General features: G+C 35.6%; 1 protein-coding gene across 4 annotated transcripts in view; it reads left to right on the top strand.

The window, feature by feature from the left end:
- The window catches only part of VPS13A (vacuolar protein sorting 13 homolog A), a 270963-nt gene that overhangs the window by 87105 nt on the left and 157969 nt on the right, over positions 1-25889 (top strand). For all 4 annotated transcript variants that reach the window (XM_027964486.2, XM_027964487.3, XM_027964488.3 and 1 more), the window contains exons 18-23: positions 275-464; positions 551-665; positions 2939-3075; positions 9545-9677; positions 10332-10449; positions 22092-22230. In XM_027964486.2, the coding sequence (XP_027820287.2) occupies positions 275-464; positions 551-665; positions 2939-3075; positions 9545-9677; positions 10332-10449; positions 22092-22230 (832 nt within the window). The remainder of the gene's footprint in view (positions 1-274; positions 465-550; positions 666-2938; positions 3076-9544; positions 9678-10331; positions 10450-22091; positions 22231-25889) is intronic.

Genomic DNA, 25889 nt, shown 5'->3' with positions numbered 1-25889 from the left:
TGTTAGTATGGAGTGGTAACTTAAAAGTCCTTTCATAGGGAACCAGAAACCCCAAACCCTTCAAAACTTCTTAATCTAGAAATTAAAATGTGAATAGAATTCTTTGTGAATAAATCTATGTCAGTTTAGATTAAATAGCTGTGTATTTTCTTTGTTGTGCATGAAACAGAGTAGCAAGAAATGCAGAGTGAAATTTATTTTACTATTTTTAATTTGAAAAATACTTTAAGATTATATTGATTGCTAATTTTTTTCTTGTCTTTTTTTCATGCAGATTTGAAACCAAAATAGATTCATTTCATGTTACTGGCTTACCAGATAACTCAACAAAACCCCGCCTCCTGTCTTCATTAGATGATGCTGGATCACTCTTGAAAATTATGTTTGAGATAAATCCTTTAGATGAAACTGTTGCTCAGAGGTGTATCATAGAAGCTGAACCTTTGGAAATGTTATATGATGCAGTAAGCATTTTTTGCAATTCCTAAGTTTTAATATATTTCTATTTGCCTTGAGTTTGTCCTCATGTTATTGATACTTATTTTAACAGAGAACAGTGAATAGTATAGTAGAATTCTTCAGACCTCCAAAAGAGGTAAATCTAGCACAGCTGACTTCAGTAACTTTGACAAAACTTGAAGAATTTCGTGATAAGACAGCAACAGGTAAATGCCAGTATTATTGTTGGTTTATCATTTAATACAGTTTGAGTCATGTTATACTGATTTTAGTATTCTTTGGGTTTATATTTGTAGACTAGATATAGTTTTAATTGAAACATAGTCTGGTACTTTTATATATTTAAATTCAAATATAATGATAACTATGTCTTAAACTTAGAAAGGTCTGACCTTTGAATCACATTCATGTTAATTGCAAAATTTTGTTAGGATTTTTGAAATTCTGTTTATGACAGAAACTGGTCTATATTTTCCTTTCTTGTAATGACTTCCAGATTTTAGTCTATCGGTCTCAGAACCTAGAAGTTCCACCCTTCTTTATTATCTTGGAGAGTTCGTATAAGATTGGGTCTCATTTCTTTTTTCAGTCTTTGGGCTAGGAGATTTCTTTGGGAATAATTTTAAACTAGAGGTTCATTTTTTAAAAATATAGATAACTATAGAGATGATCTCTGTGGTTTTTAATGATTTGTAATTTGTTGAGACTTGCTTTCTAGCTCAACATATGGTCGTTTTAAAAATGTTCCATATATATTTGAAAAGTATGTACTTCATGTCTTCTGTATCCTTAGTAGATTTTTTTTTTCCCTTTTCACCATATTCTAACAGTTATTTAGAGAAGTACATGAAAAACACCTCACTGTCAATGTTGACTTGTATATTTCATGTGAATCTGTAATTTTCTGCTTTATAGATTTGTGGCTAATTAGGTATATACAGAGATAATTTTTTCCTGTGAACCAACTCTTTTATCTATATGAAATTGTCAATATTTTTAGTAATGCTTTAATCTTTCAATATTCTGTTTGTTCTGATTATAGTATATATATTTCAGGTTTCTTTTGGTTGTAATTTGTCTGCTACATGTTTTTTTTTTATTCTTCTATGTTCTTTTTCCCTTCTATCTGTAGTTCTAGATGTGTCATTTCAACAACATATATGAAGTGTTTTTCAAGCTGTGCTATTCAGTCTTTTCTGTTTCTTGACTGTTTTTTGCCTGCCTTTGGATAAATTACAGCATTGTTTCCTCAACTCCCACCCTTGTACCATTTGAAACTTAAACAGTCTCTCTTCACCCCCTTTTCTTTCTGCCCTCAGTGTTTTCCACCATCATGGTCTTTTCCAATCAGCTGGCTCTTTCTATCAGGTGGCCAGAGTATTGGAGGTTCGGCTTTAGCATCAGTCCTTCCAGTGAATATTCAGGGTTGATTTCCTTTAGGATTGACTGGTTTGATCTCCTTGCAGTCCATGGGACTCTCAGGAGACTTCTGCAGCACCAAGTTTTTCTCAGAGACATTCTTTGCATTTTCTTATGGGTAGGTTTATAGGGAGAGGGAGATTTAACTTCTGTATTATTCTTAATTTTAGTATGTATCTTTTAGAGCCCAGATTTATGAGAACTCCTGCTGGACTCTATTTTTTTGTCATCTGTTCCCTATACTCTGTGAGACTATGGAAAGGAGTTTCAAAGTTTACCAACTGCCAGAACATGGTCTCAGGATAAAATTTTTTTGGTTCCCTTTGAAATCTTTTGGCTAACTCTTTTCAGTTTGACTTTCCACTTGATAGATGCTTACTCTCTTGCCTCCTCTTAATGTTTTTAATGTTTCATTTTCATTGCTGTTTGTTTTGCTCTATGTCCCACAATTTTTATTGCTTTAAGTGGAAGAAAAAGTTTGGCTACCTACTTATTGATGTTACCAGGATTTAAATTCTAGTTTTAATATAAGTTGCAAACATTATTTTAGTTAAAATTCATTGAGATAGATTTGTCTTTTTATAGAAAGCTCTGGTTGCTTATTTTGGTTTACATATGGTTTTGTTGAAGATGATTTAGTAATCGAAAATTTTTCATTGTCTAAATTAATATAAAGGTTGAGTTCATTGTTTGGTATAGCAGACATAGCTGTGTTAATTTCACAAATTGGGGAGGATTACAGAGATTCTAATATCACAGATATGAATAACTATTTCGTGGAACTTAATTTTTTTAGATGTGTATCTTCTAAGTTTTACCCAATTGAGTTTATAGATCAAAAATTCTGTTTTGATTATTACAGTTTTATACTTGGTTAATATTTAATAAGGAGCATACACATTGACTTTATATTGAAAACATCTTGCTGAAGGTTATTTAAAAATTAATACTAACTTCATATTATTTTAAAATTGTGTTACTAATTCATGTGTTTAGTGATTCTCTGTTTCTTGAGTAATTTGTGAACATTATTCATTGTAAAGATTTAAATTTCCTGCAGGTCTGGTATATATTATTGAAACACAGAAAGTTCTTGATCTCAAAATTAACTTGAATGCTTCATATATCATTATCCCACAAGATGGTATCTTTAGCCCTACGTCAAATCTCCTTCTTTTGGATCTTGGACATCTAAAGGTATTACTTTGTTTAAGATGTCTCTTGGTTTATAGGTGTTTGATTTGGTAAATTAATTTTTAGCTTAGTAGCAGAAACTAAAATTTGAGAAAGCCCCTGTTTGTAACGAATAACGTGGTTTCATTTAGTTAGGTAGTTTTCTACATTTCTTACACGAAAATGACCAATTGAATGCTGAAGGTCAGAGGCAAACCTAAGAAGTATATTTGTAAAATTTGAGAGTAATTCTTGAGGAGTTTATTTCCTTTTTAATTTAAATTTATTCCTTGAACAATTAAAACGTATAGAGTAGGAAGAAGTTCTAGAAGTCATCAAATGTATTTTCATCCTTCTGAAATTTTTTTTGTATATACTATAAATATTGACATTTTATTATTTCTATTAAATAATCCTATAATTGAGAGATGGTCTTCTTTCATTTCCCTTCCTATTCAGTTATGTGTGTTTTTCCATCAGTTTTGAGTAGAGAATACTTTTTTCTGTGTTTCTGGTTCTATGCTGTTCAATATGGTACCCACTTGTATTTATTTAAATTGAATAAAGTTTTTTTTTAAATTTAGTTCCTTAGTTATACTTTAGCTACATTCCAGCATTTAATAGTCACAAATGGCTTGTGGCTACTGTATTAAAACAGGTGGAGAGCATTTTTATCATCATAGGAAGCTCAGTTGGAAAGGAGTACTCCATATCATTAAATGTAGGCTGCAGTCCATGGGGTCGCGAAGAGTCAGACACAACTGAGCGACTTCACTTTCATTTTTCACTTTCATGCATTGGAGAAGGAAATGGCAACCCACTCCAGTGTTCTTGTCTGGAGAATCCCAGGGGCAGGGGAGCCTGGTGGGCTGCCGTCTATGGGGTTGCATAGAGTCGGACAAGACTAAAGCAACTTAGCAGCAGCAGCAGCAGCAGCAGCAGCAGCTAACAGTTTAAGACCCAAGAGGGATAGATATGGAATGCTCTTTCTGGCCACCTAATAAATATGTGTCTTTCCTTGATATTGACATTCTCCTTTATGTATTTTTTTACTCCTCAATTAGTAATTATGTAGACACTGCTGGATTTACATTTATAATAATTTTATACAGCTAATAATTCATATTTGAATTTGCTTATGGATTTGATTCATGGGCAGTGTGGTATAGTGGAAATAGCCAGTGGAAAGGTATAGTGGTCAAAAGTAACCGTATATCTTTAGTTTTATGACCTTATGCAATTTGCATAACATTTTGCATAAAATTTGTTACTTTCAAACAGATAGTCAATTTTGACTGTGTACTTCAAATGAACTGTAAAATAGAGGGGAAAATTTTATAATACAAAGCATATATGCGTGTGTGTGTGTGTGTGTGTGTGTGTGTGTGTGTATGTATGTATATGAATGAATGGGTGAACAAAATCTTTATATACTACTGTAAAATGATTTCCAGGATACTTGAGTGAAAAAAGTAGCATGAAGAGTATAGCATGGAAGAGTTATATAACTATAACTCGCTTGAAAAGTGAAGGTCGCTCAGTTGTGTCCAACTCTTTGCGACCCCATGGACTTTACAGTCCGTGGAATTCTCCAGGCCAGAATGCTGGAGTGGGTAGCCTTTCCCTTCTCCAGGGGATCTTCCCAACCCAGGGATCGAACCCCAGGTCTCCAGCATTGCAGGTGGATACTTTACCAGCTGAGCCACAAGGGAAGCCCAAGAATAGTGGAGTGTGTACCCTATCCCTTCTCCAGCGGATCTTCCTGAACCAGGAATCGAACCAGGGTCTCTTGCATTGCAGGTGAATTCTTTACCAACTGAGCTATTAGGGAAGCTCATTGAGGTTGCATAAATGGCAGAGATGGAATTAAAATTCAGTTATCAGTTCAGTTCAGTCACTCAGCCATGTCCAGCTCTTTGTGACTCCATGGACTACAGCATGACAGGCCTCCCTGTCCATCACCAACTCCGAGAGTTTACTCAAACTCATGTCCATTGAGTTGATGATGCCATCCAACCATCTCATCCTCTCTCGTCCCCTTCTCCTCCCACCTTCAATCTTTCCCAACATCAGGGTCTTTTCCAGTAAGTCAGTTCTTTGCACCAGGTGGCCAAAGTATTGGAGTTTCAGCTTCAGCATTAGTTCTTCCAATGAATATTAGGACTTATTTCCCTTAGGATTGATCTCCTTTTTGTCCAAGAGACTCTCTCTCATGTACAGATGTGAGAGTTGGACTGTAAAGAAAGCTGAGTGCTGAAGAATTGATGCTTTTGAACTGTGGTGTTGGAGAAGACTCTTGAGAGTCCCTTGGACAGCAAGGAGATCCAACCAGTCCTAAAGGAGATCAGTCCTGGGTGTTCTTTGGAAGGACAGATGTTTAAGCTGAAACTCCAATACTTTGGCCACCTGATGTGAAGAGCTGACTCATTAGAAAAGACTGATGTTGGGAAAGATTGAGGGCAGGAGGAGAAGAGGATGAGATGGTTGGATGACATCACCAACTCAATGGACATGGGTTTGGGTGGACGCTGGGAACTAGTGATGAACAAGGAGGCCTGGCGTGCTGTGGTTCATGGGGTCGCAAAGAGTCGTACACGACTGAGCGATTGAACTGAACTGAACTAGGCTGGCCATAACTTTTTTTCCCAAGGAGGAAGAATCTTCTAATTTCATGGCTGCAGTCATCATCTGCAGTGATGTTGGAGCCCTAAAAAATAAAGTCTGAAACTGTTTCCACATCTGTCTGCCATGAGGTGACGGGACTAGATGCCATGATCCTAGTTTTCTGAATGTTGAGCTTTAAGCCAACTTTTTCACTCTCCTCTTTCACTTTCACCAAGAGGCTTTTTAGTTCTTCACTTTCTGCCATAATGATGGTATCTGAGGTTATTGATATTTCTCCTGGCAATCTTGATTCCAGCTTGTGCTTCATCCAGCAGTGTTTCTCAATGATATACTCTGCCTATAAGTTAAATAAGCAGGGTGACAATATACAGCCTTGACGTACTTCTTTCCTTATTTGGAACCAGTCTGCTGTTCCATGTTCAGTTCTAACTTGCTTCCTAACCTGCATACAGGTTTATCAGGGGACAGATTCGCTGGTCTGGTGTTCCCATCCTTCAGAATTTCAACAGTTTGTTGTGATCCACACAGTCACAGGCTTTGCCATAGTCAAAAGCAGAAGTAGATGTTTTTCTGGAACTCTCTTGCTTTTTTGATGCAGGTATCAGGTATACTAATATTTAATCCTGGAATCTCACTTACCATTATAAAGCTATCTAAATATCTTATCATGCCATGGAAATGTTTTGTAAGATGTATTTGTGTCTTAATATTGTTTTTAATAAAAAGTCTTCTTCAGTTCAGTTCATTCATCCATTGTGTCCGAATCACTGTGACCCCATGAATTGCATCACACCAGGCCTCCCTGTCCATCACCAACTCCTGGAGTTCACTCAAACTCATGTCCATCGAGTCAGTGATGCCATGCAGCCATCTCATCCTCTGTCGTCCCCTTCTCCTCCTGCCCCCAATCCCTCCCAGCATCAGAGTCTTTTCCAATGAGTCAACTCTTCGCATGAGGTGGCCAAAGTATTGGAATTTCAGCTTCAGCATCAGTCCTTCCAATGAAAACCCAGGGCTGATCTCCTATAGAATGGACTGATTGGATCTCCTTGCAGTCCAAGGGACTCTCAAGAGTCTTCTCCAACACCGCAGTTCAAAAGCATCAATTCTTCAGCACTCAGCCTTCTTCACAGTCCAACTTTCACATCCATACATGACCACTGGAAAAACCATAGCCTTGACTAGATGGACCTTTGTTGACAAAGTTATGTCTCTGCATTTGAATATGCTATCCAGGTTGGTCATAACTTTCCTTCCAAGGAGTAAGCGTCTTTAATTTCATGGCTGCAATCACTATCTGCAGTGATTTTGGAGCCCCCCAAAATAATGTCTGACACTGTTTCCACTGTTGCCCATCTATTTCCCATGAAGTGTTGGGACCGGATGCCATGATCTTCGTTTTCTGAATGGTGAGCTTTAAGCCAACTTTTTCACTCTACTCTTGCACTTTCATCAAGAGACTTAGCTCCTCTTCACTTTCTGCCATAAGGGTGGTGTCATCTGCATGTCTGAGGTTATTGATATTTCTCCCAGCAATTTGATTCCAGCTTGTGCTTCATCCAGCCCAGCGTTTCTCATGATGTACACTGCATATAAGTTAAATAAGCAGGGTGACAATAAACAGCCTTGATGTACTCCTTTTCCTATTTGGAACCAGTCTGTTGTTCCCTGTCCAGTTCTAACTGTTGCTTCTTGACCTGCATACAGGTTTCTCAAGAGGCAGGTTAGGTGGTCTGGTATTCCCATCTCTTTCAGAATTTTCCACAGTTTATTGTGATCCACAGAGTCAAAGGCTTTGGTATAGTCAATAAAGCAGAAATAGATATTTTTCTGGAACTCTGTTGCTTTTTCGATGATTCAGTGGATGTTGGCAATTTGATCTCTGGTTCCTCTGCCTTTTCTCAAACCAGCTTGAACATCAGGAAGTTCATGGTTCACATATTGCTGAAGCCTGGCTTGGAGAATTTTGAGCATTACTTAACTAGCATGTGAGATGAGTGCAATTGTGTGGTAGTTTGAGCATTCATTGGCATTGCCTTTCTTTGGGATTGAAATGAAAACTGACTTTTTCCAATGCTGTGGTCACTGTTGAGTTTTCCAAATTTACTGGCATATTGAGTGCAGCACTTTCACAGCATCATCTTTCAGGATCTGAAATAGCTCAACTGGAATTCCATCACCTCCACTAGCTTTCTTCATAGTGATGCTTTCTAAGGCCCACTTGACTTCACATTGCAGGATGTCTGGCTCTAGGTGAGTGATCACAGCATCATGATTATCTGGGTCGTCAAGATCTTTTTTGTACAGTTCTTCTGTGTATTCTTGCCAACTCTTAATATCTTCTGCTTCTTTTAGGTCCCTACCATTTCTGTCCTTTATCGAGCCCATCTTTGCATGAAATGTTCCCTTGGTATCTCTAATTTTCTTGAAGAGTTCTCTAGTCTTTCCCATTCTGTTGTTTTCCTCTATTTCTTTGCATTGATCGCTGAGGAAGGCTCTCTTATCTTTCCTTGCTATTCTTTGGAACTCCGCATTCGAATAGGTATGTCTTCTCTTCTTTTCGCAGCTATTTGTAAGGCCTCCCCAGACAGCCATTTTGCTTTTTTGCATTTCTTTTCCATGGGGATGGTCTTTATCCCTGTCTCCTGTACAATGTCACCAGCTTCTGTCCATAGTTCATTAGGCACTGTATCTATCAGATTTAGTCCCTTAAATCTATTTCTCACTTCCACTGTATAATCATAAGGGATTTGATTTTGGTCATACCTGAATGGTCTTGTGGTTTTCCCTACTTTCTTCAATTTAAGTCTGAATTTGGCAATAAGGAGTTCCTGATCTGAGCCACATTCAGAATGTGGTCCACTGGAGAAGGGAATGGCAAACCATTTCAGTATTCTTGCCTTGAGAACCCCATGAACAGTATGAAAAGGCAAAATGATAAGATACTGAAAGAGGAACTCCCCAGGTCAGAGGTGCCCAGTATGCTACTAGAGATCAATGGAGAAATAACTTCAGAAAGAATGAAGGGATCATCCAAAGCAAAAACAATACCCAGTTGTGGATGTGACTGGTGATAGAAGTGAGGTCTGATGCTGTAAAGAGCAATATTGCATAGGAACCTGGAATGTTAGGTCCATGAATCAAGGCAAATTGCAAGTGATCAAACAGGAGATGGCAAGAGTGAACATCCATTCTAGGATTCAGTGAACTAAAATGGACTGGAATGGGTAAATTTAACTCAGATGACCATTATATCTACTACTGTGGGCAGGAATCCCTTAGAAGAAATGGAGTAGCCATCATGGTCAAAAAAAGAGTCCAAAATTCAGTACTTGGTTGCAATCTCAAAAACAACAGAACGATCTCTCTGCATTTCCAAGGCAAACCATTCAGTGTCACAGTAATCCCAATCTATGCCGTAACCAGTAATGCTGAAGAAGTTGAAGTTGAATGGTTCTGTGAAGACCTACAAGACTTTTTAGAACTAACTGCCGAAAAAGTTGTCCTTTTTATTATAGGAGACTGGAATGCTGAAGTAGGAAGTCAAGAAACACCTGGGGTAACAGGCAAAAGTCTTCTTAGCAGATTAAATTAAATTTAGATGTATTATTTACGAGAACTGGCTTTGTTTTCCCTTTTTAATATAAATGGTTAGGAAATACAACTTATCATGTAAAAACGTGCTTTATACCTTGCCTTCTCATTATATAGGTCATGGATAAAGGTGTTTTTAATTGTCTTACAGTGTATGTCAGCTTGTGAGTTTATCTTTTCCTGTTAAGTTTTTATGTATAGTCTAAAAGATAAAAATTTTATATTTTCATTTGAAGTAATTTGCATAGTCTAAACTGTTAAAATTAACTTAAAGGTGACAAGTAAAATTCGTTCAGAATTACCAGATTTAAAACAAGGTGGAGCCAATCGTGAAGAGATAATGCATAGAGCTTATGATTCCTTTGATATTCAGCTTACAAGCATACAGCTGCTTTTCAGCAGAGTTGGTAAGTACAGAAGGCATTATTTGTTGATTCATTTTGCTGAAGTGATTAATTGGGATTTTAGACAATTTCTCTTAAGACTGTCATACAAGATATGTTAGATGTTTTATATTTTTGAATTAGAAGTGATAGATTTTTCCCAGGAGTGGTATCTCAGGTAGGAGAGATTTTACTATTGAAGAGACATTGTCAATGTCTGGAGACATTTTTTGTTGTGAGAAGTAGGGAGTTTGGGCACTACTGCTATCTGGTCCTTCCCTGGTGGCTCAGACAGTTAAGAAATCGGGTTCAGACTCGGTCAGGAAGATCCCCTGCAGGAGGCAATGGCAACTCACTCCAGTATTTTTACCTGGAGAATTCCATGGACAGAGGAGCCTGGCAGGCTACAATCCGTGGGGTCACAAAGAGTCAGATATGGCTGAGTGATTAACACTTTCACTTTCCTGTTAAAATATAGTCTGAAGCAGAAGAAGAAAACTAAGGAGGGAAAAGAATTTACCTACTAATTATATATACTTGAGAATATGGCATTGAAATTATCTAGATGTAGGAAGATTTCCTCATATCATGCATTGTATAAAGTAGTAATGGTAATTTTAGGTTCAGTGTGTTTTTTTAGTTTGCCTTCTTTAAGCATATTCTGTTTTCTGTAATTAGGTGATAATTGGAAAGAAGCGAGAAAACTCAATGTGTCTGCACAGCATATCTTGGTACCTATGCACTTCAATGTGGAGCTCTCTAAGGCCATGGTTTTCATGGATATAAGTATGCCCAAGTATGTATTATCTGTTTCATGTGTTCATAAATTTTCTTAATGTAGCTAAGAAATACCATGTTTCATTGATTTTTTTGGTACTACAATATATATAACATACCATTTACCATTTTAAGTGTATAATTCTGTGGTATTAATAAGTCCATACACACTTTTTCCTGACCACACCACCATCCGTCTCTAGAAGTTTATCAGATTCACAAACTAGAACTCTACCCATTAAACAGTAACGCGCTACTTTCTCCTCCCGGAAGTCCATGGCAGTCACCATTTTGTGCTATTTCTCTATGAATTTGACTACTCTAGGTATTTTGTGTAAGTGGAATCATACAATATTTCTCCTTTTGTGCTTGGTTTATTTTTCAAAGCATGATGTCTCCATGTTGACCCATGTTGTCGTATACATCAGAATTTCGTTGTTTTTTTTTTTTTGTATTGGAGTATACCCAGTTAATAGTGTTTGATAGTTTCAGGTGAATAGCAAAGGGACTCAGCCATACATTTACATGAGAATTTCATTTGTTCTTGAAGCTTAATTTCATTGCATATATATGTCATGTATTGTTTATCCATTTATATGTTGATGAACATTTGATTATGATAATAATGTTGCTGTGGTCGTTGGTGTACAGATATCTGTTGGTGTACCTGCTTTAAATTTCTGGGGTTAGGAATCTAGAAGTAGAATCTTGGATTATTCTATTATTAATTTTTTGAAAAAAGCTCCCCTACTGTTTTCTGTAGCTACTGCACTATTTTATAATCCCATCAACAATGTGCAAAGTTTCCAACTTTTCTACCTCTTCAAGAACACTTGTTATTTTCTTCTTTTTTTAAAAAATAATAATGATTCTAACAGGTGTGAGTAGTATTTAATTATAGTTTTGAATTGCATTTTCCTAATGATAATTGAGGTTGAACATATTTTCACGTTCTTCTGGCAGTTTACATGTTTCTTTAGTTAATGTCTACTCAAGTCTTTTTGTTGTTCATTTGCTAAATCATGCCCAGCTCTTTGTGACCCTATGGACTGTAGCATACCAGGCTTCCCTGTCCTTTACTGTCTCTGGTAGTTCGCTCAAACTCATGTCGTTCAGTTGACGTTGCCATCCAAACTTCTCATCTTTGTCACGTCTTTCTTCTTTTGCCTTTGATATTTCCCAGCATTAGGTCTTTTCCAGTGAGTCAACTCTTTTTATCAGTTGGCCAAAGTATTGGAGCTTCGCCATGCATCCATCCAGTAAATAGTCAGGGTTAATTTCCTTTAGGATTGACTGATCTGATCTCCTTTTTGTCCAAGGGACTCTCAATAGTCTTCTCTAACACCACAGTTCGAAAGCATCAGTTCTTTGGCACTCACATCTGTACATGACTAATGGAAAAGCCATAGCTTTGACTATATGGACCTTTGTCAGCAAATGTGCTACCTTTTAATATGCTGTCTAGATTGTCATTGCTTTTCTTCAAGGAGCAAGCATCATTTAGTTCCATGGCTGCAATCCACTGTCTGCAGTGATTTTGGAGATGAAGAAAGTAAAATCCTCCACTGTTTCCATTTTTTCACTATCTATTTGCCATGAAGCTATGGGACCAGATGCCATTATCTTAGTTTTTTAAATGTTGAGTGCTAAGCCAGCTTTTTCACTCTCCTCTTTACCTTTCATCAACAAGCTCTTTAGTTCCTCTTTGCTTTCTTCCATTAAGGTGGTGTCATCTGCCTATCTGAAGTTATTGATATTTCTCCTGGAAATTTTGATTCTAGCTTGTGATTCGTCTAGCCTGGCATTTCACATGATATACTCTGCATATAAATTAATTAAGCAGGATGACAGTATACAGCCTTGACATACTCCTTTCCCAATTTTGAGACAGTTCATTGTTCTATGTCTAGTTGTAACTATTGCTTCTTGCCTTGCATACAGGTTTTTTTGGAGGCAGGTAAGGTGATCTGGTATTCCCATCTCTTTCAGAATTTTCCACAGTTTATTGTGATACACGCAGTCAAAGGCTTTGACATTGTCAATGAAGCAGATGTTTTTCTGGGATTCTCTTGCTTTTTCTGTGATCCAGCAGTTGTTGGCAATTTGGTCTCTGGTTTCTCTGCCTTTTCTAAATCCAGCTTGTACCTCTGGAGGTTCTCAGTCCACATACAGTTGAAGCCTAGGTTGAAGGACTTTGAGCATTACCTTCAATTCAAGTCCTCTGTGTGTGGTCTGTCACATAAATTATGTCCATCTCTTTGCAATCCCATGGATTATAGCCCACCAGACTCCCCTGCCCATGGAATTTTCGAGGCGAAAATACTGGAGAGGGTTACCATTTTCTCCTCCAGGGGATCTTCTCGACCGAGGGATCAAACCTGCGTTACCACACCACCTCACACCTTTTAATTACATTGTGTTTTTTGTTGTCAAGTTGTAGCAAATTTGTTTTGTCCTTAATACTTTCTGGGATATTAACTCCCTGTTAGATAAATGAGTTGCAAATCTTTTCTTTTGTTTCTGTATTGTCTTATAATCTTTTGATATGTCCTTTGATGCACTAATGCTTTAAAGTATGAGTAAGTTTAATTTATCTTTGTTGCTTGTGCTTTTGTGTCAAATGAGAAATTAGCAAATCAAGTGTCCTGAAGTTTTTCCTTTATATTTTTTTCAAAGAATTTTATACTTTAACTCTTAGGAAATCTTTTTGAGTTAATTTTTGGATATGGTATAAGGTAATGAATCAGTTTTATTCTTTTGCATGTGGGTATGCAGTTTTTCAGCACCATTTGTTGAAAAGACTATTCTTTCTCTGTGGAATATTCTTGATAACCTCTGTTGAAAATCATTTGCCCATATATGTGAGGGTTTATTTCTGGGCTTTCTATTCTGTTCCTTTGGTCTCTGTGTCTGTCTTTATGCCAGTAACACAGTTTTGATTACTGTAGCTTTGTAATAATGAAATCAGGAAGTGTGAGTCATCCAATGTTAATCTTTTTCTACATTGATTTGGTGATTTGGAGTCTATTGAGATTCTACATGAATTTTAAGATGAATATTTCTATTTTTACAACAGATGTCATTGAGATTTTGAATCTGTAGGTGTTTTTAGTTGTGACGTGTTAACATTGTCTTCCAATCTATGAATACAAGCTATTTTTCCATTTACTTGTGTCTTTAATTTCTTTCCACATTATTTTGTACTTTTCACTGTGTCTTTTGCTTCCCTGATTAAGCTTATTCTTTTTGATGCTATTATAAATGGAATTGTTTTCTTAATTTCTTTGTAAATGGAAACTCAGTTGACATTTTTGAGTTGATTTTATCTTGTGCAACTTTGAATTTGCTTATAAGTTCTAACTCTGTGTGTGTGTGTGCAATTGTTAGGATTTTGTACATATAAGACCACTTTATCTTAAAACAGAGGCAATTTTATTTCATCATTTCTACTTTGGATACCTTTTTTTTCCTTTTTCTTGCCTAATTTCTCTGGGTAGAATTTCCAGTACTATGTTGAATAAAGGTAATTTAAGTTTTCATCCTTTATTCTGATAATAGAGGAAAAGCTTTTCATCTTTTCCTTGAGTATGCTATCTGTAGTTTGTTCATATGTGACCTTTATTATTCTGAGTTAGTTTCCTTCTGTTTATAATTTTTAAGCATTTTTTATTAGGGAAATGTGTTAAAATTTTCAAATGCTTTTTCTTCTTCAGTTGAAATGATCAGATGTTATTTTTGTCCTTTGATTTTGTTAATGTGGTGTATTACGTTGATCTGTTTTCATATGTTTGAACCACTTTTCCATTCCTTATTGCAGTGGATAAGTCCTACTGGGTCATGATGTTAAATCCTTTTAATATGGTGTTGAATTTTGTGCTCTTATTTTTGAGGATTTTTACATCAGTGTTCATAAGGGATATTGGTTTGTAGTTTTTTTTTTTTTCCTTGTGGTATTTTTGTCTGGTTTTGGTATCAGTAACACTCTCCTTAAGATGCTTTAGGAAGTATTCCTTTCCTTTCAGGAAGAGGTTGAGAAAAATGTGTGTTTCTCCTTTAAATGTTTAAATGTATGGTAGAATTCACTTGTGAAACCATCTGATCATGGGTTTTCATTTCTTAGGCGATTTTTGATTAGTGATTCACTCTCTATATTAGTTATATATCTATCTAGATTTTCTGTTTCTTCAAAACTCAGTGTTGATTGGTCTGTGTTTCTAGGAATTTGTTCACATTAGGTTATCCAATTTGTTGGCATAAATTCCCTCTTATTTTGGTAGAATTGGTAGTGATGTCCCCACTTTCATTTCTGATTTTAGTTGATTCTCTCTTTAATCTTACTAAAGATTCTTCAGTTTTGTTCATCTTTTTAAAGAACCAACTCTTGTTGATTTTCTCAATTATTTTTAAATTCTCTATTTTATTTCTCTCTGATCTGTATTTCTTTACTTCAGCTAACTTTTGGGTTAGTTTGCTCCTTTTTTAGTTCTTTAAGATATAAAGTTGTGTTGTTGATTTGAGATCTTTCTTTTTCAGTATAAATGTTTACAGCTATAAATTTCCCTCAGTATAGTTATTACTTTATGCTATGAATTTTGGTATGTCGTATCTTGATTTTCAGTTGTCTCAATATATTTGTTTTCCTTGTGACTTCTTCGACTCATTGTTTAACAGTAAATGTGTTAATTTATACATATTCATAATTTTACATTTTTCATTCTGCTGTTGATTTCTAGTTTCATTCCATTGTGATTTAAAAAGATACTTTCTATGATTTCGATCTTTAAAAAATTTTGACTCCTGTGTTGTGACCTAAAATTTGGTCTTTCCTGGAAAATGTTCTGTGTACATGTATGAACAATGTGTATTCTGCTGTTGATGTAGGAGTATTCTGTTTATGTTTGTTGATAGTATTGTTTTCATCCTCTATTTCTTTATTGATCTTTCCTCTGGCTCTTCTGTCAATTATTGAAAGTGGGGTAGGTTTTGAAGTCTCATGTTAACTGTAGAGTGAATTTTTTCCTCAGTTCTATCAATATTTCATTTATTTTTGACCTCTGATATTTGGTGTGTATACGTTTCTAGTTATTATATCTTCTTGATGAAGTTACCTTTTATTGTACAATGTCTTTTGTGTAATTACAGGTTTTGACCTACCAGTGTGGTTTGAGTGATATTATTATAGCCATTTCTGCTTTCTTCTGGGTATTATTGGGATGGAATATCTTTCACTTTCGAACTGTTTATGTCCTTAGATTTAAAGTAAGTCCCATGCAGAAAGCATATAGTTTGATCTGTTTTTTAAAAAATCCATTCTGTCAGTTTATATCTTTGTGAAGTTTAAACCATTATGTTTGAAGTAAATACTGATAATTTTAATTTTGTAATTTTGTTACTTTCTGTGTGTCTTACAGCTTTTTGGTCCCTTTTTTCCCTCCTTTTTGGCCTTTGTTTTGTTTAGTTGATTTTCTTGTTTTGACATGTCTTGATGCCCTTCTCTTTTCCAGATATGCATCTTCTATAGGTAATTTTTTATTAGTTATTTTCATGGAGATTACCTGTAACATTGTAAAGTTGACAATCTTTTTAAAATTGACATCAGCTTAATTTAACTGCATAAAAAAACTACTATTTACTGCTCAACCCCCTCCATCTTGTCATTGATGTCAGAAATTATATCCTTATTGTATATTTTATACTCATTATCATAGATTTATAATTATTTTCATGCATTTGTCTTTTAAATCCTGTAGGAAATAAAAGGTAGAGTTAGAATGAAAAATCATAGTAATAGTTGATTTTATCTGTTGAGTTAGACTGGGCTATTTAACTGATTTAGTTCTAAATAGTTTTAGACTATAGCTAGCTCGCCCTTTCACCTTTTCTTTCCACCAGTAATTTTTCTCCCTTGCAAACTTTCAAACCTCAGCTACAGATCTACTTAAAAATTTAAAGAAAGACACATCTAACAACTACCAGACAGTAGACAGTCTAAGGGGATTTGTTACTAGAGAGGAAACAAGCGAATGCTCGTATAGTAGTGGTCAAGGTTTTGTGCTTGAAGTATGGGTGGAAGGGATTGTAGGAAGTAGTGATAGCCTGGTCTCTTTTGCATATGCTGTGTTATGGACCTTTTTCATACTGTTTTACTGTTGTGGCCATGTGAAAGGAAGAGACTTAAAAGAAACCTGTGTACTTTTTTTTTTCTGCCTTTCAAATTATAATGATTCTATTCTTTAGGAAACATTGTACAGTTTACTGACTCTCATTCGCTTATACTTCCTTAATTGAAAATATCAAACTGGGACTCTGAGAGTCTTAAAGTAGAGGAATACCAGGATTTGGTTTGAGAAAGAAGGAAAGAAGACCATTCTATACATTTTGCTATTTCGTATAATCAAGCATTAGGTGTAGGTTAATTTTAGATGCAAGGCTTACATTCTTTGGGTTCTTTCCAGATGTTCTCCTGCCTATTTACTATTGTCTGATATTTCTTTTAAAGTTTGTCAGTACATGAGAAAAGTCAAAGATGCATGTGATTTCCTGTTGTAAACGTGATTATGAATAAACTTTTTTTCCAGCATTTTACTTAAGTGTGCTAGAATCTAAGATATTATAGGGTACCAAAAAAGATGATATTACTGATAGAAGAAATGGCTAACATCCCTTGCTTTAGATTTCTCTATAAATATATGATTATGTCCTGTAATGTAGGGAATCTGAGAAGGCAATGGCACCCCACTCCAGTGTTCTTGCCTGGAGAATCCCAGGGATGGGGGAGCCTGGTGGGCTGCCATCTATGGGGTCGCACAGAGTCGGACACAACTGAAGCAACTTAGCAGCAGCAGCAGCAATGTAGGGAATATGTACAGCATAGCAGGAATTAAAGTAGCTGATTAAAATGTTTTTATATAGATAATGGAATCAAGAGTATGTGAAAGAATGGAATCAAGAGTATGTGAAAGATTAGTTCAGTGTGACACTAAGCAGACTGTTTCTTTTAAGAGCCAGATAGTAAATATTTTAAGCTTGAAGTTGTATCGTCTGTCACAAGTACTCAGCTCTGGTGTTTTAGCATGAAAGCAGCTATAAACAGCACAGAATGAATATGTATAGCTGTATTTGAGAATATTTATTTACAAAAATAAGCAGCATGCTGGATTAATCCATGGCCATATTTTGCCAAACTGTGGTTCAGTGCATTACGTAACCAACAAAAGGGAAAATCCTCCAGGAAAGCTCTTTGTACTCGTATCCTTATGATACTAAAATGGCTATGTTAGGACCAGAGATGTGTGCCTAAAATAATCACAGGCAGAAACTATAATGATTTAGAAAGATGAAATCTAAGAAGCATTTAATTTTAGTTTTATAATGTGGGCAGTATAAAGTGGATATGACATTACATAAAATTCTAGAACTCTACAAGTATCAGGGAACTTTTTTTGAAGTTTGAACTTAAAAAGTTTAAGGCAAATGAAAGGAAATCCTCTTATTATTTGGTGGGTAGTATTTTGGCACCTGTCATCTTCACGTTGTTCAGCTGCCTTACTAAAAGAAATTGAAAATGAGTTTAGGTACATTAATGAGATGGATCCATAATGTGTACCTGTTAAATTAGGATGTATTGGATTAGTTAAAAATACTTAGGCTATTAGAGATAAATGAAAGCTATAATTTTTTCAAGGAATTCAGATATATTTTTAGCACTCATTATGTTTGACTGAAAAGTGAGTTTTAAAAAATGAGGGATAAAAATTGTGAATGAAAATTTTTTCTGTCTTTGATGTCAGTCTCTTTTTAATATATTCTTTTTAAAAGATTTTCTTCATATTGCAGCAGTTTCAGAGTCACAGAAAAGTTGATAGGAAGCTCCAGAGATTGTCCTTATACCCCTTGCATCCACTCAGGCATGAAAATGAAAAATGCTCAGTCGTGTCTGATTCTTTGCGACCCCATAGACTAGTCCATGGAATTCTCTTGGCCAGAATACTGGAGTGGGTAGCTGTTCCTTCTCCAGGGGTCATCTAACTCAGGAATCGAACCAGTGTCTCCTGCATTGCAGGTGGATTCTTCACCAGCTCAACTACCAGGGAAGCCTAGGACTATTGGAGTGGGAAGGCCTATCCCTTCTCCAGTGGATCTTCCCAATCCAGGAATCAAACCAGGGTCTCCTGTGTTGCAGGCAGATTCTTTACCAATGGAGCCATCCATGCATAGCCTTCGCCGTTAACAATATCCCTCACCAAGTGGCACACTTGTTAGATTTACATTAACAGATCAAACTTCCATTGACACATCATAATTACCCAAAGTCTTTTCACTTCAGTTCAGTCGCTCAGTCGTGGCCAACTCTTTGTGACCCCATGAATCGCAGCACGCCAGGCTTCCCTGTCCATCACCAACTCCTGGAGTTCACTGAAACCCACGTGCATCGAGTTGGTGATGCCATCAAACCATCTCATCCTCTGTTGTCCCCTTCTCCTCTTGCCCCCAATCCCTCCCAGCATCAGAGTCTTTTCCAATGAGTCAACTCTTCGCATGAGATGGCCAAAGTACTGGAGTTTCAGCTTTAGCATCAGTCCTTCCAAAGAAATCCCAGGGCTGATCTCCTTCAGAATGGACTGGTTGGATCTCCTTGCAGTCCAAGGGACTCTCGAGAGTCTTCTCCAACACCACAGTTCAAAAGCATCAATTCTTCTGCGCTCAGCTTTCTTCACAGTCCAACTTTCACATCCATACATGACCACAGGAAAAACCATATCCTTGAGTATATGGACCTTTTTTTTAGCAAAGTCTGTAGTTTACATTATATTTCACTCTTGATGTTGTACATTGAATGGGTTTGGACAAATGCGTGACATGTATCCGTCATTACGGTATCATATAGACTTTTATCTTATAGAGTATTTTCACTGCTTTAAAAATCTTCTGTTTTATCCCTCCTCTGTCACACAAGCCCTAGCAAGCCCTGATCTTTTTACTGTGTCCATAGTTTTGCCTTTTCCAGAATGTTCTATAGATGGAATTAAAGAGGAGAAAGACTTTTCAGATTGGCATCTTTCACTTAGTAATATGCATTTGAGGTTCCTCCCTATCATTTCATGACTTGATAGCTCAATTTTTTAATGCTAAATAATATTCCATTATCTGATGTATCACAAATTGTTTATCCATTACCTTCTGCAGGACATCTTGGTTGCTTCCAAGTTTAGCTATAAAATTGAAATATAAAATTTTGTGGATAAACTTAATTCATATAAATTTATGGGCAAAGCTGTTACAGACATCCATGGATAAATGGATAAATTTATGGATAAATCCCCATAGGATTTATGGGGACATAACTTTACATTCCTTTGGGGTAAATATCAAGGAGCAAAATTGCTAGATCATATGGTAAGAGTATCTTTAGTGTTTTGAGAACCTTTCAGACTGTCTTCTAAGTGGCTATACCCTTTTGCATTGCTGTCAGTAGTGATTGTGAGTTCCTGCTGCTCCACATCCTTGCCATTATTTAGTGTTGTCAGTATTCCTGATTTTGGTTGTTATAGTAGATGCATAGTAGTATCTCAGTAATTCTTATTTTGATTTGTATTTCTCTGGTAGTATATAATGTGAAACATCTTTGCTTATTTGCTGTCTGTGTGTCTTTGATGAGGTGTCAAGATCTTTGGCCCGTTTTTCAGCTAGATTGCCTTCTCATTGAGTATTACAAACTTCTTGAACTTTTTGGATAGTGTTCCTTTATGAGATCTTTCTTTTGCAAATATTTTCTCCCACTTGGTTGCTTGTCTTATAATTCTCTTGGAATTTTCTTTTGTAGAGCAGAAGCTTAAAAAAATTTTTTTTTTAATTCATTACTCTCTGTTTTGGCTGTGGCATATAGGATCTTAGTTCCCTGAACAGGGATCAAACCCTTGCTCCCTCACTAGAACCAGGAATTGTCAGGGAAGTTCCAAAAGTTTTTAAATTTTAACCAAATCCAGTTTATCAATTAGTTCTTTCATGAATTGTGCCTTTGCATTGTATCTATTAAGTGATATTTAAAAAGTATCTGAAAAGGTCATCTAAGTTTTCCTTGATTTATCTTTGTGGAGCTTTATAGTATTGGGTTTTAAATTTAGGTTTGTGGTCCACTTTCACTTGGCTTTTGTGAAAGGTATAAAGCCTATGTCTAAATTAATGTTTTTGCATGTCAATATTCATTTATTCAGCACCATTTGTTGAAGAGAATGTCTTTGCTCCATTATTTGTCTTTGCTTTTTTGCCAGAGATTCAGACTGTATTTGTGGAGGTCTGTTTTGCACTCTATTCTGTTCCATTGATCTGTTTGTATATTGTTTTGACAGTAGCACACTGTCTTGCTTTAGAGTAAGTCTTGAATCAGGGAATGTCAATCCTCCAATGTTGCTCTTCTTCAGTATTATGTTGACTAATATGTTCTGGGTCTTTTGCCTCTCCATATAAATTTTAAAATCAATTTGTCCATATCCATTAAATAACTTCATGGGATATTGATTGTGATTGCATTGAATCTATAGCTCAGTTGGGGATTAACTGACATCTCAACAGTATTGAATTTTCCTACCCTTCCATGTGGAATATCTCTTCATTTATTTAGTTGTTTATTATCAGAATTTTACAGTTTTCCTCCTATGAATTTTGTATTTATTTTGTTAGATTTATGCCTCAGTATTACTTTCTTTGGATGCTAATATAAATGTTCTTATATTTTTAATTTCACATTGCACTTGTCCTTTGGTATATAGGGAAGCAGTTCACTCTTCTATATTAATCTTATATCGTACAACTATGCTATATTAGCTTATTAGTTTCAGGAATTTTTTTATAGATAATTTACAAGGATGATCATGTTGTCTGTTGACAAAGACAGTTTTATTTCTTTACCAATCTGTATACTTTTAAATTTTCTTTTCTTGGCTTACTGCATTGGCATGACTTCTAGTGTGATGTTGAAAAGGAGTGGTGAGAGGGACATCTTTGTTTTGTACCCAATCTTGTTGGGAGAACGTTGAGTTTCTTACTGTTAAGGATGATGTTGGTTGTAGGTTTTTCCAAGATATTTCTTGATTCTAATTTACTGAGAGTTCTTATCATGAATGGGTGTTGAATTTTGTTACATATTTCTCTATATGATTGTGATTTTTCATTCAGATCTGACTTTTAATCCTGATTTTAAATATATAATCTCTTGAACAAGTTATTTGTACTTGCCAAACCTAATTTCCTGCTAGGAACCATGTGCATATGGGAACTTATAAGAAATAGGGAGCAGAAATACATTTTTGCCTCATAGATTGTGAGAATTATTTATTGTATTACATATCATTAAGGCTTTCCTTTATGCCTGTTGGTAATAAACACTTCATAAGTAGTAATTGTCAACTGGCATTGACAAAATAATAGAAGGATAGTAAACATAATAACAATAGAAAATAAGCCTTTTAAATATAATGTTGTTAATTCAGCTGATGAGATTGGTCAGTAAGGAAAAATGATGGGAATTCTTAGATTGTGAAATAATTTGTCCCATGGACCGTGTAGATAATTTTTAGTGCTTAATATCACCTTTGATTATTCTTAGATAATGTAAGATGAATAGTCATTTTTAAAATAGTGATTTCTGTCTTTTTGAAACAGATTCAAGATTTATGGAAACCTACCATTAGTTTCTTTACGAATCTCAGATAAAAAACTGCAAGGGATTTTGGAACTGATTGAAAGCATTCCAAAACCCTCACCTGCAGCTGAAGTAAATGTGCCTGTCAAATCATCTCAGGTAATGTGTTTTCAAAATTAATGAAAGCAGAATTAAAAAACAGATTTCACAAAGAGTATGTGTAACCACAGAAATTTAGAGTGAAACAATTAATCTGTAATAGACTTTTTAAAATTACGTTTTGAAAGAGAAAATGATAGAATAGTTAAAAATGCAGATAGTAAACCAAAGTTTGAAATGATGTCTACCTTTCTTCACTTTTCCAGTCTTTAATCCCTTTCCTTAGTGGTTAACTACTGCTTCTCTAGTTTTTTGAAAATGTTTATAGCTTTTGCTAATACACACATGTACAAATATGCATCTCTCTCTGTGTATACATATGTATGTGTTTATATTATAATGTTCTTAAAATTTACGTAAATGGGATCATTATACTTCCTGTTTTAAATCTGTCTTTTTTCTCCATTATTAACGTGTGTTATTTACCTTAGAGATATTTACCTGTCCAGCATATACAGATATGCCTTTTTTTTTAATGGTGGTATAGTGTTAAATTTTGTGAGTGTACCATCCTTTGCCTAATGTAATTCTCTTTTGATGGGCTTTTATATTGTTATATTTTTAGTTATAAAAAAATCACTGCTTTGAACTTTCTTATACATATATTTGAGTAATTTTTTTATCCACTGGATACATTTCTGGAAGTGGTATTGTTGAGTAAACTGTGAATTTTATATTTTAATGAATTTTGCCAAATTTGCTTTTTGATTACGAATGTTTAGTCCCACCAGTGTTAAATGTTGTTTCTCAGTTCTCATTAGTCTTGAGTATAAACAAATGTGACAGTTTTAGTGTAGTTAGTAAAGCAGAAGTAGATGAATTTTTGGAATTCCCTTGCCTTTTCTGTGATCCAGCATATGTTGGCAACTTGATCTCTGGTTCCTGTGCCTTAGCTCAAACTCATGTCCATTGAGTCAGTGATGCTATCCGTCTATCTCATCCTCTGTTGCCCCATCTTCTCTTGCCCTCTGTCTCTCCCAGCATCAGGGTCTTTTCCAGTGAATTGACACTTTGCATCAGGTGGCCAAAGTATTGAAACTTCAGTTTAAGCATCAGTCCTTCCAGTGAATGTTCAAGGTTGATTTCCTTTAAAATTGACTGGTTTGATCTCCTTGTAGTCCATGAGACTCTCAAGAGTCTTCTCCAGTACCATAGTTCAAAAGCATCAACTCTTTAGCACTCAACCTTCTTTATGGTCCAACTTTCATATCTATACATGACTGCTGGAAGAATCATAGCTTTGACTATATGGACATTTGTCAGTAAAGTGATGTCTCTGCTTTTTAATATGCTGTCTAGGTTTGTCATAGCTTTTCTTCCAAAGAGCAAGCTTCTTTTAATTTCGTGACTGCAGCCACCTTCCACAGATATTTTGGAGCCAAAGAAATGAAATCTGTCACTGTTTCCACTTTTTCCCCATCTGTTTGCCATGAAGTGATGGGACTGATATCATGATCTTTGTTTTTTAAATGTTGAGTTTTAAGCCAACATTTTCACTCTCCTCTTGCGTTCATCAAAAGGCTCTTTAGTTCCTCTTTGCTTTCTGCCATTAAAGTGGTATCAATCACATCTGAGGTTGTTGATAGTTCTCCTGGCAATCTTGATTTAACCTTGTGAATCATCCAGCCCCACATTTTGGATGATGTACTTGCATATAAGTTAAATAAGCAGAGTGACAATATACAGCTTTGATGTACTCCTTTCCCAATTTTGAAAGTCTGTTGTTCCATTTCTGGTTCTCACTGTTGCTTCTTGTCCTGCATACAGGTTTCTCAGGAAGCAGGTAAGGTGGCTTGGTATTCCCATCTCTAAGAATTTTCCACAGTTTGTTGTGATCCACATAGTCAAAGGCTTTAGCATAATCAATGCAGCAGAAGTAGACTTTTTTTGGGGATTCTCTTGCTGTTTCTGTGGTCCACTGGATGTTGGCTATTTGATCTCTGGGTCCTCTGCCTTTTCTAAATCCAGGTTTACCTCTTTTGTTACAGTTTTTAAAGTCTTTTGTTAGAAATTACCACCTCTGTTGTGATTACTGTTTTCATAGAGTCTCTTTTTTTCAGTCCTTTCACTTTTCTATTTGTGTATTTGGATCTAAAAGGAATCTCGTAGACAGCATGGTGATGTACAGGAGATGGTGACAGGAGATGGTGAGGGACATGGAATCCTGGCATACTGCAGTCCGTGTCCATGGGGTCACAAACAGTCAGACACAATGAGTGACTGAGTAACAACAAAGTAGACAGCATGTAGTTGGATCCAATTTTCTTTCATCCATTTTGTCAGTTTGTTCCTTTTGATTGAATGGTTCCATCCATTGTTGCTTGAAGAAAGAAATGGCAACCTGCTCTAGTATTCTTGCTTGGGAAATCCTATGGACAGAGGAGCTCAGTGGACAGTTGGACATAGTTTAGCAACTGAACCACCACCACTACCACCATGTATTTTCAGCCATGAAATGGCTATGCTAAATACTGGACTAAATCTGGTCAGTTGCGTTCACTCACTCAGTCGTGTATCACTCTTTGCAACCCCATGGACTGCAGAACGCCAGGCTTCTCTGTCCATCACCAACTTCCAAGCTTGCTCAAACTCATGTCCCTGTTAATCTTCCCCAAAGTGTCACAAGGGTTTACAGGTTTCTGGATTAATTGGGTAAGATGTTTTTTCCGTGCCATTTCGTGTCTCCCTGAACTGAGGAGGATGCAGTAGAATGTGGCGTTTGTGCTGTTTTTACCCCCTGATGCTTCCATGTTAGAAGTAACCCTACAAGTGTGGTTTGGTTATTGTTCTTCTGCGCCTTTTGTTTTAACGAGCTTTTAAAATGGTTTTTTAGTCCACTACCCACTTCCAGTTGATCCAAATAAGACTTAAAGGTAATGTTTTTGCCTTTTTTTTTTTTTTTAACATGGAGAGAAAATCAGGGTAGTGAAATGTAAATCTATTTCATTCCTTTCCATGTCTTGTTTGTTCTCACTGACCACTATTTTTTTAATCTAAAAGTCCGAAATATTTGTTACTTTTACTTTGTATTTTAGTCCTGTGACTCACTGAAATTCTCGTTTTAAGTAATAAAACCAATATAATTTCATATATAGACTTGAAGAAGTAGATTTTACAAGTTATATATAGCATGATCCTAAAATAAGAGATTTTGTATTTTCATCTGCTTTTTTTCTAATGTCTCTTGATTTATGTTTGATTTTCTCTTGTGTTTGTCATTATTGAACTATGTCAAATGTTCATTTGATGCTTGTGCTCTGTCTATAGTGTACAAATTGAGTTAAACAGATACAAGTCTTATCCTTTAGGAATTTTGCAGCTCAAAAAGAATACAGAGATAAAGATGAGGACAGAGACACCTGTACAGATACCAAATACATAAGTAAAATAGTAAGCATTAAAGTCATTACTGATTAGGAAATTTTTTCTTTTAACATTCTGAATTTATAAAACTGTGCTTTGAATTAATACCAGTTTAACTGCAAAGCAGCCAGAAACTGTTGTACAGCTTTGTATGTACCCTGTGGTGTTGTCACAAGTTCCGTATTATACATGGTATATTCAGTAGTGTCATTATAATTATTCTATGGTTTAAGTGTACAGGAAATAAAAAAGGTGACTCTGAACTAAGAATACAACATCTCTCTATTGATTTACCC

This window comes from Ovis aries, chromosome 2, assembly GCF_016772045.2.
Source record: "Ovis aries strain OAR_USU_Benz2616 breed Rambouillet chromosome 2, ARS-UI_Ramb_v3.0, whole genome shotgun sequence".
NCBI lineage: Eukaryota > Metazoa > Chordata > Mammalia > Artiodactyla > Bovidae > Ovis > Ovis aries.
This window is presented reverse-complemented; position numbering and strand designations above follow the sequence as displayed.